At 24.1% G+C, this 291-nt stretch overlaps 1 protein-coding gene across 1 annotated transcript in view; it reads left to right on the top strand.

Moving 5' to 3' along the window:
* Positions 1-169: 169 nt before the first annotated feature.
* The window catches only part of ETH_00036120 (uncharacterized protein), a gene marked incomplete at both ends in the record, with an annotated part of 981 nt that continues 859 nt past the window's right edge, over positions 170-291 (top strand). Inside the window, one exon of the mRNA XM_013374542.1 lies at positions 170-248. Coding sequence (XP_013229996.1) covers positions 170-248 — 79 coding nt within the window. The remainder of the gene's footprint in view (positions 249-291) is intronic.

Raw genomic sequence — 291 nt, 5'->3', positions numbered from 1 at the left:
ATTTTGCAAATTGTTGCTGGTTTTTTGCTTCGCATTTATTACTAATTAATATATTTTAACTCATTATTACACATTCTTAATCATTTTCTTCTTATTTACTATTTATTTATTATTTATTTATTTATATATTATTTATTTATTTATTTATTTATTTATTTTTATTTTTCAGCTGCAAAAATACGGGCAGCTGTTTGTGTCGGAGGTGCGGGCCTTTCTGTGCGAGAACCGTCTGGTGCATTTACTGCGAGGTAAATAAATAAATGAATAAATAAATAAATAAATAAATAAATA

Source organism: Eimeria tenella, genomic scaffold (assembly GCF_000499545.2).
Source record: "Eimeria tenella Houghton genomic scaffold, Eth_scaff2110, whole genome shotgun sequence".
Classification (NCBI taxonomy): domain Eukaryota; phylum Apicomplexa; class Conoidasida; order Eucoccidiorida; family Eimeriidae; genus Eimeria; species Eimeria tenella.
This window is presented reverse-complemented; position numbering and strand designations above follow the sequence as displayed.